This window comes from Podarcis muralis, chromosome 15 (genome assembly GCF_964188315.1).
Source record: "Podarcis muralis chromosome 15, rPodMur119.hap1.1, whole genome shotgun sequence".
Lineage (NCBI taxonomy): Eukaryota > Metazoa > Chordata > Lepidosauria > Squamata > Lacertidae > Podarcis > Podarcis muralis.
Window position 1 is genome coordinate 40,760,392 of NC_135669.1, and position 16,620 is coordinate 40,777,011.

General features: G+C 45.0%; 1 protein-coding gene across 1 annotated transcript in view; it reads right to left on the minus strand.

Moving 5' to 3' along the window:
- MED13 (mediator complex subunit 13) overlaps nucleotides 1-15,249 on the minus strand; it is a 99,894-nt gene extending 84,645 nt beyond the window's left edge. The window contains exons 1-2 of the mRNA XM_028708479.2: nucleotides 12,548-15,249; nucleotides 10,419-10,653 (exon numbers count right to left, since the gene is read on the minus strand). Coding sequence (XP_028564312.2) covers nucleotides 10,419-10,653; nucleotides 12,548-12,613 — 301 coding nt within the window. The 5' untranslated portion in view covers nucleotides 12,614-15,249. The remainder of the gene's footprint in view (nucleotides 1-10,418; nucleotides 10,654-12,547) is intronic.
- Nucleotides 15,250-16,620: the final 1,371 nt, after the last annotated feature.

A 16,620-nucleotide genomic window follows, 5' to 3' on the forward strand; every position in this document is an offset into this window, starting at 1 on the left:
GACCAAGTTAAAGTTATGGCAGTGAAACCAGGCATTAAGAGTGCTTCAGTTTCATGAGGGAGAGGATCAAGCCTCACTTCTCAAGCACCAGCATTGCACTGACCCTATTCTTGCCATGAACAGCAAAAAGCAGTGAGCATTCAACCCCATCTAGCCTCAGGATTTGTGCATAGTTAAATTTTCTTTATTAAAAAAAAGTGATCTAGAAAATTAAATTGCACATAAATAACCAAGGGATCTCAGGACAAGTTCCTGGGGAGAAAATATATCCATTACACTTTACTGGACTTGTCTCATCCCTTGAGCCCTTAGGATACGGCAAGCAATATGTCTAACTTACCATATTCCTAGCCATCAAAAGCAAGTTTGCGGGGTGGGGGAGGAAATCGTGCCTCACTCTGCTCCCAAAAGACACACAGGCTCAGGCTTTGGGGGCTTCCCATAGGAAAATAATTCCAGAAGAGGCAGCCAAAAGGGGCACATGCCAGCCAGTCTTAAGTATGTTTACTCAGAAGCAGAGTTTGAAATTAGCAGGGTGCCAGGTGTCTTTTGTGCCTCAAGATTATCCATTTGTGAGCACCTCAAGAAGTCGGGTTCCATTTTTGCACCTGGCTGACACTCAAGGATTACTGTAATGTATGTTCTTTGAAGCCTCAAAGTATATGTTAAGGATAGAAGTTTAACAATAAAGAGTTGAGTGTTTTGAAAACTTAAGTATGGTACCAATATTATTATTGTAAACACCAAATGAAACATGTATTAACAATTTCTGCTAAAAATACGATATTAACAATGTGTCATTTATGTGGATTGTGTATTAGTTCATTCTTATTAATAAATAAAAAGTGTTGCCGACACCCCCCCCCCAAAAGGTGACTAGACATTCTGTTTTGATGCTCACAACCCAGGGGTCCCAGGAGACATTTGGCTCCTAGCTTTTCTATCTCAGTTTTTAACACTGCTCAGAAGCAAGCCCCCATTGAAATAAAAAAAAGAGTTGTAAAGGAGCTTAAGGTTCCAGCCTAACATGCGTTTTTGTCTAGCAAATTATACATGAGCAGAGTAAAATATTTACAGAATATTTTGTCAGCCAAAGCCTCCATTTACATACACACATGTAACACTGTTCACATGTACCAGTACGTAGGGAAGAGGCTCGAGGAAAAAAAACACACACACACCTTATTAAGCCAGCTTGCATTGGCAACAAGATTATCAAGCCCGAAGTCCATGTTTGCCATCTTGCACCCATTCACCGCCCCCTTCTGTGGAGATATGAACCACGGACAAGTTATTGCTGGCACAGCAAAGGCCTGGAAGGTGCTGTTGATTAAACCTTTCCAGCTTTTACGCATATCAAGTACCAAGATAAAAACCGCAAATGAAGAAACACACTGAGGGGTTGCGCAAAAGGCACTGAGGCAATTGCTTTGAAAAGGAACCATTCCGATGAACAGAACATGTCTCCACATGTATCCAAAAGGTTGCCAAAGAACACGATACCATGAACTTTTTGTTTTTTTCTAAACAGATTCAAGAGGCTGAGAAATAAGGCTTCACACTCCCAGCTGAGCAGCCCCGATCTTTCTCCTGCTGGCAGGAAAAGGATTTGGGCTCCCTCAGCTAGGGTGCGGGAGGCTTTGCGCTCCCCGGCTGAGAGGGCCATGCCAGCAAAGGGACCCCTGACGAAAGAACCAGTCAGGCTTCGTTTGCAGGGATCCCTTCGCCTTTGCCAGCAAGGGGTTGGGGGAGCAAGTGACCTTTCTCCTAGGAAAAGGAGGCTGTTTCCTCACCCCTTGACAGGGAAGGTGAAGGATCCCTGTGAGTGCAGCTGTCAGTCTCCATTCTCAGGGATCCCTCCATCTTCACTGGTGGTGGTGGGGAGACAAGCAAGCAACATCTTTCTCCCAAGAAAAGGAGGCCACTTGCCCGCCCCTTCTACCTTGCCAGAGAAGGAAGCCTTGCAAACGGAGCCTGTCACACTTCATCACAGGGCTCCCTCCATCTGAGCAGCAGGCTGGGGCCTGCTGCACTGGCCCTGACCTGCGAGGCGCTGGGGTGAAAGCACCTCAGTCCCCACGCAGTGAGAGCTGAAGCAGTCTCACCCAGGGCCTCGCAGGCTGGGGCCAGTGCAGTTCTTTGTATATCGCCAAACTGCGATGTCTGGCTGGTGATATACTGTGATGCTCAAAACCTAATATCGCCCAGCCCTAATCTATATATTGTGATATTTAGCCGGTGATACAACACAACGCAAGGAACAAGATATCACCCAACTCTAATAAACAGCATAGGCTTCCACTTCTCCCTGCCCTTCATCACTTGCTATTCCACCCATTGAAAGAATGCCTAAACCATGGGTAGGCAAACTAAGGCCCGGGGGCTGGATCCGGCCCAATCGCCTTCTAAATCTGGCCCATGGACGGTCCGGGAATCAGCGTGTTTTTACATGAGTAGAATGCGTCCTTTTATTTAAAATGCATCTCTGGGTTATTTGTGGGGCATAGGAATTCGCTCATTTCCCCCAAAAAAATATAGTCTGCCCCCCCCACAAGGTCTGAGGGACAGTAGACTGGCCCCCTGCTGAAAATGTTTGCTGGTCCCTGGCCTAAACCATTTCCAAAATCCAGGAATTCAACTAAATTATACATGCACACACAATTCTATTTGCATGGTTTATCACTAGCACAGAATATGCACAGTCCTGTTTATCTGTGGGGGTGGGGGAGAGAGAAAGAGAGAGGCAGACACAACCACTATTGCTCCTATCAGGACAGACTGTTGCTTTCCTAGCAAGCTGCAAGCAATGGAGATGTCCTACTTTAAGCCCTGCAGGGGAGGAATTACAATAATCGAGCTTCTATTGTCACTGGGGACATGTGTCACTGTTGTGAGGCTGTCATAAGATAAAAATAATACCACAGCCAAGAGCTGGCTGCACAGCTGAAGGGGTAATTTTCATATTACATCTGGTAAATGGTATCAAGATTCTTCACCCAATACCCTGGCTTCAGAAACAAATCCCTTCAAGCCAATGCAGGAAGAAGGCTCTGTGGAGAGCAGGAAAAAAAGAGAAAAAAGAGCAGCAGTTATCCCAGGCTTGATGCCGATAGCCAATGCAGCCAGCTGGCAGAGTCATCCAAGCATTCCCTTCCAGGCAAAATAACAAGGTCCAGGGCCTGAAGAACAAGGAAGCATACAGCTAGATGGCAGAAAACATCACCAATTCTGTACTGTTTGGTTTAAGGAAGATCCAAGAAAACCAACAAAATGATGAGAAGCCTCTTGAAGGAGCCTGCATTCAGTTCCTTCAGTGGCGCTATGCAAGGCAGAATACTTCCAGATCCAAGTAGTATCCTTCAGTCTAGTGATTTTTAAACTATGCTCCATCCAACCCTGTTTTTCAGTGGTTTATCGAAGAGAAAAATAAGTTGCAGTAGACAAGCTTCTGTGAAAGACAACCTGTCCACTAGTGCAATGTTCTGCTACGTGAAACCACAAACAACTGGCAGGCATATTTTAGGGTGCACTTTCAGTTCCCACAGAACAACAACAAGGCCCAAATGGACTGGCTGCCTAGCACTACATGCAAACTGGATATGTACCCTCAGGATCTTCTGCATAACACAAAGGTGTTCTGTGGCAGAAAAGCCAATGTGGAAATGGTTCCCTGGAGGTAGAAAGCTTGAAAACTGCTGCTTTAAATCAATTACTAAAAAGCTCCAGCCAATAGACTTGCACAAAGGGCCATTGCCAAAAACTCTTAATGCATCCAAGGACCTGCAGCCGCAGAAACACCATTTCATGCTCCGAAGCAAAGCCAGAACCCAGTAAGTGTCCAAGAAGGTCTGAGAACGTATAATCATTCCTTTTCATAAGCTTGCCCAATATCATTGCACAACTTTCTAAGAATTTTCACTCAAGTCATTCTCCTCCCTCTCGTGATAAGATGCCCAGTACTACATTATACTGCCCAAAGTTGTTTACAGCCAGAGAGACATAGCACAGAAGTTTCAGAATTCAGAAAAAAAATGCATTCTATATAATCCATCCACAGTCAAAGCTTTCCAGCTAATGAAGCACAAAACCTAGTCAATTAATTTTAGGAAGTTTCAGTATATTACACATAAAAGGAAATGTGATAATAAAAGCGGGCCAGCGAAATAACAGAATTGGTAGTGAACTTTTTTTTTTTTTTTAAATGAACATGTAAATCAAAACATTCAGCAAGTTAACTGAGCCTTAATAAACAGCAAAGGCTCATACTACCAAGGTGGCACAAGAAAAAAAAGGATCAGCAGAAAAATTCTCTTATGGCTTATCAAGTGTGCAAAACATGTAACAAAGGCTAAACCACAGTATGCAGTGTTGATCTGTATCTGAAGCATAAGCTCAGTGAAATCCCATATAATTGCATGTTCAGCTATAAGAGGGGTCAGCTACTTGAGCAACCCAGCCCAACTTTTCCCCTCTACAGTAACTACTAGGAACAACAAATCTGAGGCTACAGAACCTTGGACCTCACTCTTTACTCCACTCTTAAAAGTGGCCCTCCAGAAAAACAAGCATATATAAGGGTCTGAAAGCAGCTTCTCTCTTTCAGATGTATCCCAGGTGCCTTCTTAGAAAATGGTGTTGCATAACTCCTTCTGAATGCATTAATATAGAAAACTATGAAAAAGCCCATTGAACCTAACAGCCAACAGCAACTTTTCACTAGGCTGCAGGTCAGGTATTCCTGAACACAAAGTCAAAAGTCACAAGATTTAAGAGTTGTGGACAATGTGGGGAAACCAGTACGAATAAGTGCATTGTATCCCTGCAATGGAATGCACTGACAAGATGGAACATTTATGTAAAAAGAACAAAATATAAAAAGAAAGCATTTAGACCAGGGATAGGCAAACTAAGACCCAGGAGCCGGATGCGGCACCCCAGGCTCGTAAATCCAGCCAGCAGACCCTGCTGCCCGCTCGGTCAGTCCCCACGCGCTGCGGATGCTGGTGCGGCTTCAGATTGGCTGCAGGAAGCCTTGCCGCCTGCGGCTAAGGTAAAACTGGTGCGGCCATGGATGGAGAAGCTGGCAGGCGAGCGGTGGGTCTGGGCTGCGCCATGGGCCTCGTGACGGGCACACCGCAGGGCTTCAGCCAGAGTTTGGTACACCTGCTAGCCCCGTGCCTGGCACCTGGCTTGGCGCTGCTGCTGGTGGCACGCTCGGCGGCCACACTGGAGCAGCTGGAGGGTGAGCTGCACATCGCCTGCATGGCACTCCGTGTGCGCGGCCTGCCCGCCAGCCTTGGACTCCGCCTGTTAGCTCCGCAGGGACAGGCCGATGGAACGGCTGCTGCTCATCAACAACACCGGTGAGCGGGCGCCACCAAGACGCGCTCCTGAGCGCATGCAGAGTGCGTTCCCCCTCCATCTTCAGAGGCAGCTGCAGGACCGACTTGCAGAGTATTTATATTTTTCAAAATATAGTCCAGCCCCCCACAAGGTATGAGGGACAGTGGACCGGCCCCCTGCTGAAAAAGTTTGCTGACCCCTGATTTAGACTATTGCTGCAAGATATTGCAAGCAAGACTACGGTCATTATTCTTTGGCAATAATGTCCTATTTCAGCTTAAAATGTACCACACTTTCGAAGGTTCATTTGCAAGGCAACATTGACCCCTGCAGTCAATCAAACTTGAAAGCTATTGCTCCATTTTTATTAAAAGCTTCCATAACTCGTGGATACACACAACAATGGTTCCACTGTGATTCTAGGAATAGGACAATTTACAAGCTTTGTTTCAAAAGGCTGAAATAGATTTCCGGCTCAATGAGATGTTATGAACAGTATCCAAAGGACTGTGCACTACCTACCACGCATGCATGCATACAGGGATGGTTTTTCAGTTTTTACCACATTCCCCTTTTTGAAGTGCCAATTCCAGCAGGAAGCTGGACCCTCTGGAACAGCATTCCATGAGGGCTAAGCTGCTGCTCCCAGGAAGGAAATTACCACAGATCCCTCAGCCAGGTATGCAAGCTCACGTCTGTGTCACCCATTCCAGATCAATGAAGGGTTATGGGTTGGTGGTAGAGGACAGGCTTCATATGCAAAAGGTCCCAAACCAAAATCCCTAGCATGTCTAGTTGGATGGACAAAACAGGCTGATACAGTCAGACATTCCTACAACTAAATGCTAAAAGCTTAGATTACTATCAGTATTTGCATTCCTATGCAACCTTGCAAACAGCCTCTTGTGTGCGTACATCTATCACATAAATATATTAAATCAGATTTGTTTGTTTTGCTGCCTTTCCATTCTTTCAGATGGTGTTCTGAGTAAAATGAAAATTTGAATATCCCCAAAATACAAAAAGGGTCCCGGTAAGAAAGACATCTCCCTTTCCCATCTTGAATGCCTTAATGCACCAAGCTTAAACAGATACTCCTGCAAATCTACTGGCCTTTGCTCGGAAGCAGCCCAGGACAAAAATAGGTTTATGGTCTAAGTTACAGCTCAGCTTTACAGAAGACAGTCTGTGCAAGTTATGACTGAGGTAACTCACAGGGCAAAATAAGGAAGCTATAGATGTACTACCAGAATGCCCAAGTATCTGATCTGCAAGTGACCCCTTTTTTGCAAAAGCCTCTCCGTTCTAGGACTACTGGCTTTAACCACGTCCTGCTCCCACTAACTCAAGTACTTAAAACACATCTGCGATTTTAACAATAAAACCCTTCTCTAGTATATAATATGCCACTGTTGGGTTAAGTATTCCTATAGAAGAGTGGTACATATGGAGATTCAATAAGATTATGCTAATAAAACTAGTGCAATTGTTTCAAGTCGACTGGCACCATGGCAACGATAACTGCTTCCCTTCTTTATAATGTACACAGAAAACTATATGTAGTGTAAATGCTAGCAAACAGAGGTACAAATGAGGAATCTCCTCTTTGCCTTAGGCAAGCCACTTAAGTTTAGAGTTAATCATAAAGCTGGTACACATAGAATTGCAGAGTTGGAAATGACCACGAGGGTCATCTACTCCAACCCCCTGAAATGCAGGAATCTTCTGCCCAACATGGGGCTCAAACCCACAACCCTGAGATTAAGAGTCTCATGCTCTACCAACTGAGTTATCTCAGATGAACCATCTGTTTGCACCCAGGAGATGCCTGGACCAATCCCTGGTACCTCAATTTAAAAAGGAGCAGGGAGCAAGGGATGGTAAAGACCTTCTGCACGAGAAGCTGGAGAGCTGCTGCTAGCCAGAGTAGGTGTTACTAGGTAAAATTGACAAAAAACATGAAATGGTATGAGGCAGCTTCTTGCATTCTGACACACACACTCAGTCTCAGCCACATGAAGAGATTAACTATATTGCAGGACTGCTGCAAAGATGACTGAAATGCTGTACACGAAGTGCTTTAAGCAAGTGTTAATTACCATAATCACTTGAAATAAATAAGATATTTGTGAAAGTGGATATAGGCTAGAGCTAGAGGTCTGCATTCTTTTTAGAACATAGAGGACTGTAATTCTTTACTGCCAACAAGATCCAGCCAAAGTTGAGGCTTCTCAAGTGCATGTTGAATGAACCCACTGAATCAATGGGACTTTAAAATATTTGTCATGGTTGCTAGTTCCCTGTAGAACACTCCATAAACAGGCAAAATATTTTAGACCAGGTGCAATTTAGAACCAGAAGCAATTATCCCTTTCATAGCATATTTCCTATATGTCTTGTAATAGAACAGTACAGTACATGATTACATTGTTCTATCATTATTTATATCACATGTTTAGTATTTTTCCAATTTTGTATGTTTAATATTAAATATTAAAAATCAGCCTCAGTGCAGCCACCAAGCACTACAATCTTAAGAGGCATTCCTTAATAAAAACACTCTCCATTCCCCAATACACAAACAGGCAAAAGGAAGGAAATGGCACTTTTTTCTGGGCACCAAGTTCCACAATGGGTGCCATAAGCACAAAAACGCTCCAATCTACATCTTCAGTGTCCCAGAGGTACTCAGTTTCATCTGGGTTATGCTTTAGAGCTCAAAAGCAAGCTTAGGATAAAAATACATAATAAAAAAGAAATTGCCAACACAGCTTTATAATTTGGCACTTGCCTGGTTACCTGCAACAGGTAAGACAATGGCTCCCAGATGACCCAAAAGTCCCACTGCTGCCATAGAGAGCACTGGCATTTGAAGACAGCACCATCCATTAAGCATTGTTAGTGACACAGTTTCATACAGATCAGCTGCAATCATAAAGATCTCCTTCCTCCCCATCTAGCATGGAGGAAATCACGCAGCACTACATAGAGGCGACTCCTGCAGCTTCACCCTCGCTGCCAGTCGTGAGTTGGGACAAGAATGCCAGACAGATGGGAGAGCAAACTGTCAGAAGCATCACCATGTAGCTAGGGGAATAAGGAGTGATATGGGCAACTACCTACTGAACAGTTATTGCCAAGACTACAACAGTATCATGTCTATATTTAGTGACTATCTCTGCCTGCAGACAGTTTAAACATGACCTGCCATGCGCTCACATATTTCAAGCGTTCAAAATGGCCTCATGTGTACTCTCACAGTCATCTTTACAACAGCCCTTTCAGGAAGGACACTGCTATTATTCCCATGATCTGATTTAAGAAAAACAACTGTATTTTTATACTACTCAGATGTTCACAGGCTTGAGAAAGAATCTTGTCTGAGGCCACCTAGTGAGTTCATGGCTGAGTCATGATTGGGGACTTCTGATTCACAGCTCAAATGTCCTAGAAACCACACTACACAGAATTTAAACAGGAAGTAGTAGTGTGACAGAAAGGCTGCTTAATGTACCTGAATGACTATTAAGCATTTAGGAATTTTCAATATAGCACAGAGAGTGTGCTAGGTGTACATAAGAGTAAGAGATTATAGTGTTTAAATAGGACATTTAAAGATTTAAGTGCATCTTCAGGCTCATAAAACCAGATTGCTGCCAAGGCAGAGCGGAGAGAGAAAACAGTCCAAACTAGGAATAGTTTTATATAGATGATCCTACTGCAATCAACATGTACTCAAATTTCAAGTGTCAATTCATACTAAAAAAGCATCAGGCTGCTTTATACAGCTAAGTCACAATAGCAGGTCATACTGGTGAGAAGACAATGTGGGTCAGAATCAATAACAGCATGTAGCAGGTAATTCAGATGTCTCAACTTTCAAAAAAAAAACCCCAACCCACAAAACTGTTGTCATTTTACATACAACCCCCCCCCCCCCGGCTTGGAGCAGCATCTTTCGCCATGCTCTGCATGAACACTCAAAACAGCTGACAAATAAGCATCACACAGCAGCCAATGCGCAAGAATAAGGCTGCACACACCATATCTTTAAAGCACATTTGAAACACATTTTTTCACTTGTGAATGGTTGCTGGGAATTTTAACTCTGTGAGGACAGTGCCCATAATTCTTTAAGGGGGGGGAGTTGCTTTAAATGTATAGTGTGTACACAGCCTAAGTGACACCTGTGGGGTCTATCATATGCCCCCGATTCTGAAACCACCAGTTTAATTATACACAACTGCCTTATAACATGCTGCCTTTTATCAGGTCAGGCCCATCTAGCACAATACTGTGTATTTTGACTGGAAGTGGTTCTCCAGAATCTCTAGAAGTCCTCGACTACAACTTGATATTTTAACTGGAGATGCCAAGGATTCAACTTGGGACCTTCTACATGCAAAGCATGTGTTCTGCTTCTGAACTATAGTCCCTCCCCATCACCTATACTTCAAGATGGTGGTTTAAAACAGTCAATGCAGCCTCCACATCTAAGCCTCCTTTTCCTAACAAAAGCCAGCTGTACCTCTGGCTTTAGCAACATACCTAACAAAAAATATACCTTACAGAACAAAATTACCTAGACACAGCATGACTTACAGAAGCACATGACTCCACACCTGCCTCACTATCACAGATGTTTACATTCAACACAAATACTTGTGTTCTATACACTCAAACTTATATTCCACCCACTTTTCCAAATGTGTTAACATATCTTTAGAGAGAGAGAAACAAAGCAATCCCACAAGATGTCCTCCAAGATTTCTCCCACACAATCAGAAGACCAGTTTGCACTTCTGTGTATTTGCTATTTATTTGGCACTACAAGGGCACATGACATTTTATGGAGTAACATTAGCTGGACAGAAGTCCCTGACCAAAGGAGGTTCCAATATAATAATTATTTCTGAACAGCAGAGTAAAAAAAGGTGAATAATTGCAATAATGTGTACTTCATCTCTCAATTCTCAATAAATCCAAGCTTATTAGAGCAGCAAACTAGCAAAATAAAATTGTATATGTGAAGAATGATACCACCACACAAAGTGTGCAAGACTTCTCTGCCTTACCTGTTAGGTCATGATGAATTAGGTCACTAAAATTGGGGTCATCGCCCCACCAGAATATCCACAATTCTCTGCGCCCAGGCCTCTGGTCTCTCCGCCACACACTCAAGACGTCAGCTTTGAGGCAACGACTGTAGCTGCTTAAGATAGGGTCTTCTTCGGTCACTGGGAACAGGATTGGTGCAGATGTTGGACCCTGCCATACGTAGCGTTTCCATTTAATCCCTGTTAAATCGGCCTGAAAGAAAATTGTAACAGGAATTAGACTAGAGGGAACCGGAAGGTTTCATTGTAAAATTGCAGCAGTTACCAAAGACAGATATTTCTATTCACTTCCCAGCAGGTCCTTCTCCCATTTCACTAAGCACATATGCATTTTGGACTTAAAAAATGCATTTTCCCTACCACCTCCTTATGACAACTTTCAGTCAATAAGCCAGTGGCAATGACTTCAATCCCTGCTCCATTCAAATCAGTGGGAGTTTTGTTATTCAAACAGAGCATCCTAGGATGTTAGAATATCATAAAATCAAGTGCTTGTTTTGAACTATACCAGTACTTTTGCAAATCCTGCTGAATCTCCAAATATAGAGAACTCCCTGTTTCCTGAGAGAGAATCTACATCTGTTACAAATGCAAATAAACACCTCACTAATAACCCTCTCCTTAGCCACTTAGCACTAGAAGCACTGCAACAAAACAACCTAATCATTTTGAAAGGCAGAGGCTTTACTGAAAATACTGACTATCCCCTTGGGGAGGGGGGGGGGCCAACAAAGAAAAAAACCATTCCAAACTTTTAATGGATTCCACTACAATTCAAGGAAACTTTCAACAGTTCTTTCTCCACTCCTTTTCCCAGAAAGAGTTTTTTTTTTTTAATGACCAGCGTTTCAACAGCAGCTGAAGGGGGGGGGGGGCTAAGAGAAATGGTAGACACTGACACAGGGTTCACTTTCCAGCTGTTGATAAAGAGGGTGCTCTTTTCACTCAACACAAAATTCATTTGCTTCCCCAGTATATAGATACAATAAAGGTTCTCCTGGCCTATTTAATTTCAACAAGGAAGGTTCCAGCACCTCTGTCAAGTGACAGAATTTGCAACAGTTGGTGATCTTGGAAAGAGAAATGGAGAAGAGGGAAGACATGCTTTAAAGAGACACTGGCACTCATGAGCAGCAGGCCAGCTCAGCCAGTAACCTGTGATCCTGCAGAGATAGACTGCTTGGATTCCTTACACCCAACTACGCATCAGCACAATAGCTTTGGCATAGATTTTTTTTTAACTTTCAGGATTAAATAACACCAGCTGGTCGAGTCTGCTGCCAATTTGCATTGAAATAAATCCAGAGTGAGAAAGTGGTCAGCAAAACCCACGCTGGGATCTTAACTGAATGAAGGTTTAACTGAATTCCACGGCAGCAATTAAATAAGGCAAGGTTACAAAACAGTGGAGGGATCCGTTTACACACACACACACTTTAAAAAATAAACAAATAATGTGTAACCTGCGAATAGCAATACAGTGGAGCTTCCTCCACCCGGACTTTTGTTGCCAGTTTTAGTAGGGTGACACTTTTAGGGAACTGGGGGGAGAGTGAGGGGAGGGTTTCACCAAAGTTAGCTTGGGAAGCAGAAAAAGGAGGGTGGGAGAGAGAAGAGCTAAGCTAAAACTAGGCTGAAATTGAACTGCGATAAAATAGGCATAAGTAATCATGTCACCTACAACAACAGATTAGAGAGAAATCGAAAGTTAGTGGAGAATCAGAGGAAGAAAAACAAAAGAGGGTGAAGAATGATTTGGAGAAAAAGCAAGCTGGAGCAGGGGAGTCGGAGGCATAAAGTCTTTGGAGGAAGGGAGGGAGACAGAGAGGGGAATATATATACGGGAGAGCTAGTTGATTCCTGGCAAGGCCTGCTCCAGAAGACTCCTCTAGCAGATGCAATGCTAAAAATGGCTGCTTTGCTTCCATTCCTCTCTCTTCTTCCCTCCCCCCCCACTTTCCTTTCCTCTTCCCTCCCCTCTCCTGGCGATCTCGTCTCCCTCCCCCCCCTCCAACCTTTCCTTGCATGATTATCTCCGGCGATCTGCACACCGCCCCCCCCCCCTAAAAAAAAAAGTAGCCACTTACCAAACAGAATAGGTTGGAATGGCAATCCTCAAGGCTGGCCCCGTTCGGCACGAAGCAGGAACTCATCCTCACAGCCACAACCCACACGCCATTATCCCACAGCCTCCGACAAGAAAGAAAAGAGACAGACAGAGCGAGCGAGCGAGAGACACACACACGCCGACCGAGAGGGGAGGGAGAAACACAACCGAGGGAAAACGGCCCTTTTCCCTCCCCCCTTTAAAAAAAAAGAATCACACACACATTGCGGGGAGAGGAGATATCAAGGGGAGGGAGAGCGCACAAGTAAGGCAAAGGAATAAATAACCCGGGGAGGTTAAAAGGAAGGAAGAGGCAATTTTTTTTAAAAAAAGTGCAAAAGAAAAATCTTCGTGGAGAGGGATCAGTTTTCACAGCCTCCTGGGCAAAAGGCGGCGGCGGGGGAGAAAGATTGGGGGCACTTGATCCAAAGGGATTGCAAAAATAGAAAGATTTACGATCTTCAATCTGCAAACGCGGGTGGGGTGGGGGCAGAAGGAAGATACACAAATAATCCAGTGGCTGTAGGGTGTGTGGGAAATAATCCAGGAATTTCTCTTGCGCCTTGTCCCCCCCGCCTCGTCACACCGGATTTATAGAGTGAAGAAAAGACCGGGGGGGGGGCGGAGATAGAGAAGAGACGGTGCGAAGTCCTTTCCTCGTTTCTTCTCAAGAGTTGGAGATGCAAAAAGGTCGTTTTTGCTTCTATTTCCACTCCAGAAATAATAATAAAAAAATCAAGCCATTGGAAGGGGAGGAGGAAGGGAAACTTTCTGGTCTCCAGGAGGTGGTGGTTTGTCCCAAGAAGGTGGTGTTATCCTTGACTGGCCAACCTCCCCTTCCCCAAATACAATTTTTCCCTTCTTCCTGCTGGAGGTGGGGGGAAAGGGGGGGGGGGGAAGAGTTTAAGCGGAGTCTTCCAAGTTCCCTCAAGAGCTCCGAGGATCCTCCTCTAAAATCCTCAGCATCGAAGTGGAGGGAAACCCAGATGCGTATTTTCTTCCAGATGGGATTTCCAGTTGCTAAATTTGATTTTTTTTGGAAGAGGCCAGGAGTGATGTTGATAATGGAGGGTGGATATGTATATCTCTTCTTCCCTATTTTTTTCTTCTTCCCCAAAGATATGGGTGAAAAACAAGCACACTTTAGGAGGTGATGAGATGAACTTCAAGATGAACTCCTCCACACACACACACCCCAAAAAGCCCTCTCCCAAACACCCTTTTATTTCTTACGCACAGAGAGGTTCCAAGCAGGAACCACTTAGAGCTGAGTGAGCAAAACCCTTTTCCAAACTGCCTGCCTCCAAAAAGAAAAATCTTCATCCAAGCACTCAAGTGCACTGAAGTGTCCTTTTTGCTGCTGATGGGTAAAAAGAGAGGGAAAGGAATGGATGACCTCCTTGTGCCCCCCTCCGAAAAGCCCTTTTTAAAAAACAAAATTAATTCCTCAGGTCAATCCTTCGTGCCAGGAATATCTGCGGATGGCGGTTGATTGGTTGGTTTTTAAGGGAGTAAAGTAGCAAACCTTTTCCCCACCTTCAAACAGGTATAAGGAACCTCTTTTTCAGCCACTGAAAGGGGAAAGGGCAGAGAAAAACCAGGGCTATTCCTCCAAAAGTTATTATGATTTTTTAAAAACAATTGAATTATCTGTGAAGGGTTGAGGGTATTAAGAACTGAAAAGTCCCCCTTCCAAAAAAAATGAAGGGAGAGTTATTCCTCAGGTTAATCTTCTAGGCCACAAATATTTGCAGAGAGGATAGGTTTTTTTTTCCTTTATGGTAAGCAGCAACTGAAAAGACTTTTTCTCCCTTCTTTCCTTTGGGCAAGAAGAAAGAGTGTCCCCTTTTCCTTCTTCAGACACTGGAGAAACGAGATGATGAAGTTGACGGAAGAGCTTTTCCTTTTTAAAAAAAAGGTAGTAAAAAGTGTCTCTGGGATGAGAAGTGAACTGAAATATTTTTTCCCTCCCTCATAAAGAAACGAGTCTCTTCTTTTTCCACGTCTTCGAAGAAACTGGAGAGAGGAGAAGAAACCACTTTCCTCTCAGAATATATATATATATAGAACGAAGTGTCTGGAGGGAGGCGAAACTTTCTTTAAAAAAACCCAAAACCCTTTTAAATATAAATATATAGCGTCGCCACGTTAGGTGGAGAGAAACCAAAACTCTCTTCCTTCCCTTCCTTTTTTTTCTTTTCTTCCCCCCTTCCAATTTTTGCCGTGAGGGAATTTCCGCTTCTTTTCTCCTTGGGCCCCCACCTCCCCTCAGGAGACGGTGACAGGTGAAGGCGGCCGAAGAAGGGCTGGAGGCGGCGGCGGCGGGCTCGGCTGCTGCCTCACGGGGTCGGCGCGCCACGAGCAGCCCCCTCGGCGACGCCGGCCTCTCTCCTCCTCGCCCTGGTCTCCCTTCCCTCAGCGGTGTCTCTGTCGGCGGCTGCCCAGCCGCGGCATCCTGAGGGCTGGAGTCCCCGCGCCGCCGCCTTCCTCCTCCTCTTCCTCCTCCGTCTCCGCTCGCCTCCTCAGCTGCTCTCGGAGCCCATGACGCCGCCGCCGCCGCCGCTCCAGAAACCCAGGCGCGACGCCGCTTCTCCTTCCCCTCGGCGCCTTTGGGTTCTATTCTCCCTCCCTCCCTCTTCCCTCGCTTCTCTAATGGCGGCCGCAGCAGACGAGCAGCGTCGGGAGGGTAGGAACCTGCCCCTCTCGCTCTCCTCCTCCTCCTCCTCTGGCTCCCGCCGCCATTGGCCGCCCACTTTTCCTTTTTCTTTTTTCAACCCCAGTCCGCCGCCGCTGATTGGCCGCCAGCGCGTCACGTGGAGGGGCTCCCCGGCTGCGGCCCAGCAGCCACTGGCTCCTGGGCGAGAAACCCCGAGCGGTGGAAGGAGCCGGAGGAAGAGGAGGAAGGGGATTGGTCGGAAGCGGAGTGAGAGAAAAAGAAGAGGCGAGGCGGCGTCCGGCCGCTGGAGGCGCCAGAGAGCACGCGGAGGCGGGGTAGGGAAGACGCGGCGGGGGGAGAAGGGGAAGGGGAACCGAAAAGTTTCGGGCGGAGGGTGGCTGTTGAGCAGGCGCCACCTAGTGATGCGGTGGAGACACTGCAAGGGGAGGCTCGAGCAAAGCGGCTGGGAATATTGGCGTTTCGGGGATTTGTATTTTTTTGGCTTTTCAAATCGCACAGCAAAACAAACAGTTACAGATCTCCCACGCGTAATTGTCGCAGCATATGACTGCAAAGAAGCGGTAAGCATTGAAATCAGATAAGCAAATTAAGTCAGGCAACTGTCCGCTCCCGCCCCTCCCAAACCCAGTGTGGGAAGGTGGAGGTCGTGAAATGTCAAGAGAAAGTCTATAGGAAAGTTGGAAATGGAAATCCTAACGTGTCAAAACTGATCGGATGCCGTTTGGCCCCCTCTGTTGCTGTTATTACTACTGCACGTCCCCTGCATGTCTATTATTATTATTATTATTATTATTATTATTATTATTATTATTGTCATAATGTTATAATCATCATTATTACAGACAGGAATTGAGCGAGCCTGCTCTTATTAGCAGCAGCAATAGTACTACTACTTTTACATTTTCCCTGCTCATCCCATCATTATTGTCGTCAGCATGATAAACATTTTCTTATATTATTGTCATCTACACCAACATCGTATAACTAAATTTGCTTACATGTTAACCGTAAACACTGAGCAATCCAGACTTCACCAAGTATGCATTTTATCTAAATAAGCACAAGTAATCATTTTTTTTTATAATTCTATCATTTATATCCCACCTTTCAGGGCATAGCCCACCACAGGTGACTCGTTTTCTGTGGCTGAGAATCTTGTTGTTTATTTTATTTTTATCCTGTACTTCCAAGCTGGTCCAGGGGCAACAAAACAGCAGTTGTGAGGGACACAGTTGCACCTAAACAGGAAGAGGGGGGCAACAGGACCCAACATGGTTGATATTGAGGGAGGTTATCTTTTAGGCATTTGGGCCCCTCCCCATTTAGGGCTTTGCGTGCTAGTATTTAACACCTTGAATTGTGACCCATTCCCAACT